The following is a 3,201-nucleotide window of genomic DNA, read 5'->3' on the forward strand; positions in this document are numbered from 1 at the left end:
TGATTTGCCTAATTTTGAACACCTTCTCACAGTGACTTTGTGATATGAACATGACTTAAAATATAGAGAAAAACTTGAGTAAAATGTTTTCTTTAAAGAAATCTATATCAAAAATTATCAACTCTGTTTTAGGAATAAACTATCTTCTTATTTAAATGTATAAGATGTGTCTTAAACCATGAGTTTGCACTTACCACAAAGTTATAGTAACACTGTAAAAAGAAACCAAACTCTCAATGCTGAGAACCATCTGAGGCACTGAACCCTCATGGAAGGATAGGCAATAAAACCTGCACCTACCATTGGTTCATTTTCCAGGGTTTTTCTATGTCACAATGACTTTTCATTTATGATTAAATATTATATATATTGAAACAGGAGTATATCTGGCAAGATCTCAGTGAGATTGAAAGATTGTCATAAATGTCCTCATCAAAGGAAGGGAGTAGAATGGTTCCACAAGAAAAATAAGATTACTGGAGAGGGTGATAACAAGTTCAATGGGGCTTGGTCCAATTTCTGGCTATTATCTGTAGAGTAGCAGTGAAAATTATTGAGTAAGCATCTATATTAGGATGTAGAGTCTTTGGATAAATGCTCCAGAGTGGTACAGCTGGATGCTGGGGTAGGTCAATTCCAATCTTCCTCTGGAGCAGTCACATTGATTCCACAGTGGCTGTACAGAGTCGGGAGTATGAGGTGTTTAAGTTTGCAGTATTAGGGGTTTGGGCACTTCAAAATGACTCTGCAGCATGCAACAGACAACTGATAGAATCAAGGTCTCACAGTCACTTGACTAATGACTTACATTAATGAGTCTTGTTCAATTGAAGGACAGAATCAGGAGATTCCCTTGCAAGCTGATCATTAATGCTTTCCTGTTGGTGGAGACAGGAGAGTGCTTTATGAAGATAGAATTTTAAATTCAAAGAGTATTTTAAATTCAGCACAGGTTTAATGATTTCTAACATAAAATAGGCCAATGGGATTCCTACCTACCACAACATATAAAGATTATGACATCGATATTCAGTACATAACATTCATAATTCAAGGGGATTTATGTTGTTTACAGGAAAACACCAAACTATTCTATATTACAGAGATTTCTTAATGAATCAACCCCTTGAGATTATCAAGTACCACAGAATTCCATGTTGATTATTATTAGCCCAGGTATCCAAAACGAACCACTCTATAGAACAAGAGTGACTTCAACATACCCAGAGGAACATGAAGGATGATGGCATGTCAGAGAAGGTCAGTGTCTGTAAAAACCTGAGACTCTAGGTCAGGGAAGTGGTTCTGGAAAGCAGTAAACTTAAGATCATATTAATATGAATAACCTCGATCCTATTCTTAACATGAATACACACTTGGTAAATAAATCAGTTCTATGAAAAGTAATTAGTGATATTTTGTCAACTTATAAGACTTACACTTATGTGGTAGTACATTATGATGTAAATATCTCTTCCATTCTGAGAAACTGAAATTGTGCTGCACAACACGGGTAGAATTTAAAAACACACAATCATGCTACTTGAGACTGTGAGAGGAGTTTTGGTTTGGTCAGATGCTGTTTATGTGAACATTACTGGTAAAATTCATATTATACATTATTCAAAGCTACTCCAAAAAGTTCAAGTCCCTTCAAATCCAGAGATAATTCTGTCACTATGCATTAACACAGTTTTCCCTTCTTTAGGGTTTTATTACAGAGAACATGTAAATGGAGATCAATTAGTATCATTTTATCTATAGAGAAGGAGGCAGAAAAACAGACACTCAGAAGATTATTTCTGTGTAAATCTTCAGGCTAGTCGTCTCTGTCATCTCCAGTCCCAGGGCAGCTTCCTGCTCCTCCAGGGTTTCTGACACACTCAGGATGTGGTCACAACACTGTGTCTCTCACAGTAATAGACTGCAGAGTCTTCAGATGTCAGGCTTCTGAGTTCCATGTAGGCTGTGTTGGAGGATGTGTCTGCAGTCAGTGTGGCTTTGCCCTGGAAATTCTGATTGTATTCAGTATTACCATTTTCAGGATCAATAACTCCAATCCACTCCAGGCCCTGACCAGGACTCTGCTTCACCCAGTTAATATAGTAATTAGCGATATTGTCAGAGGTCCTGCAGGACAATTTCACTGAGGTCCCAGGCCTCACAAGCTCAGGCCCAGACTGCTGCAGCTGTACCTGGGAGTGGACACCTGTGGAGAAAAGACAGTTTAGGTTTCATTGCCACCTCTGTCCCTGTTTCCTCTTCAGATTTGGAACTGGAATGCCCCTTTACCTGTAGTTAGTGACATGAGGAAGAGAGTGATCCAGCTCCACTCCATGGTAAGGACCTGTGTGCTCGGTGACCGTGGAGAAGGCACTGACCATATGTTGTTCTGGGGTGTGGACATCTCTATATTTACCATGTGATTTGTATATTCATGAACAGTGTATTTCTTAGATAAGGTCATAGTACAGCTCTGGAAGAAAGAAGTAGGGTACCTTGGGTCAGGCAGAAGGATGCCAAAGTCCAGTTCTAATCCTGTCTGCATAAATGAAGCAAATACTATATCCCCAAGTCTTGTGTAGACCTGTGGATGTAACATCAAAACATAAGCTCACAGTTTACAATGTGACTTGAGCCATAGACAGCTGTTCCTCTTGTGACAAAAGATTTACAGTTAGTAGTTGTGAAAAGGATTTCAAAACTAGTAAATTAAGAGAACTTCTTGTCTTTGTTCATATACATTACATTAGCAAGTGTTTTCCAGAAGATTGCATTCTAAAACACTTACACAAATGATTAAAAGTGAAAATGTCTCAGAAATTTTTGTACACAAATGTTATTGCAGCACTGTCTACAGTAGATAAATTATAGAAACAAACTATATGTCTTTGAACAAATGACTGTATAAAGAAAACATGATATATATGCTTAAAACATGGTCTATTCATCAGTAATGTATAAGGAACTTATGTCACTTTGAGTAAAATGAATGCAATTGGTGATGACATTATTAAGTAATTTAAGACCCTCTCAGAAACAGATATTTTCTGAGTTTAATTTGTAGTCCTTAGATATCATATAGTTAGAAATAATTGTGAATGCACATTTGTAAGGACATAGAACTGAAAATGTCCAATGAAATAAAAGTGGCAAATAGATGTGGTGGGGGAGAAAATGCTAGAATGACTTTATAGGTTA

At 37.2% G+C, this 3,201-nt stretch overlaps 1 gene segment (V, D, J or C); it reads right to left on the reverse strand.

Annotated features, from left to right (window-relative positions):
* Window positions 1–1,868: 1,868 nt before the first annotated feature.
* Window positions 1,869–2,425, reverse strand: LOC148120333 (immunoglobulin heavy variable 1-84-like). The segment is given in 2 exon segments: window positions 1,869–2,209; window positions 2,293–2,425. Coding segments are annotated over 2 exon segments (456 nt in total).
* Between the last annotated feature and the right edge of the window lie 776 nt (window positions 2,426–3,201).

Source organism: Myodes glareolus, chromosome 11 (genome assembly GCF_982192425.1).
Source record: "Myodes glareolus chromosome 11, mMyoGla1.1, whole genome shotgun sequence".
Classification (NCBI taxonomy): domain Eukaryota; kingdom Metazoa; phylum Chordata; class Mammalia; order Rodentia; family Cricetidae; genus Myodes; species Myodes glareolus.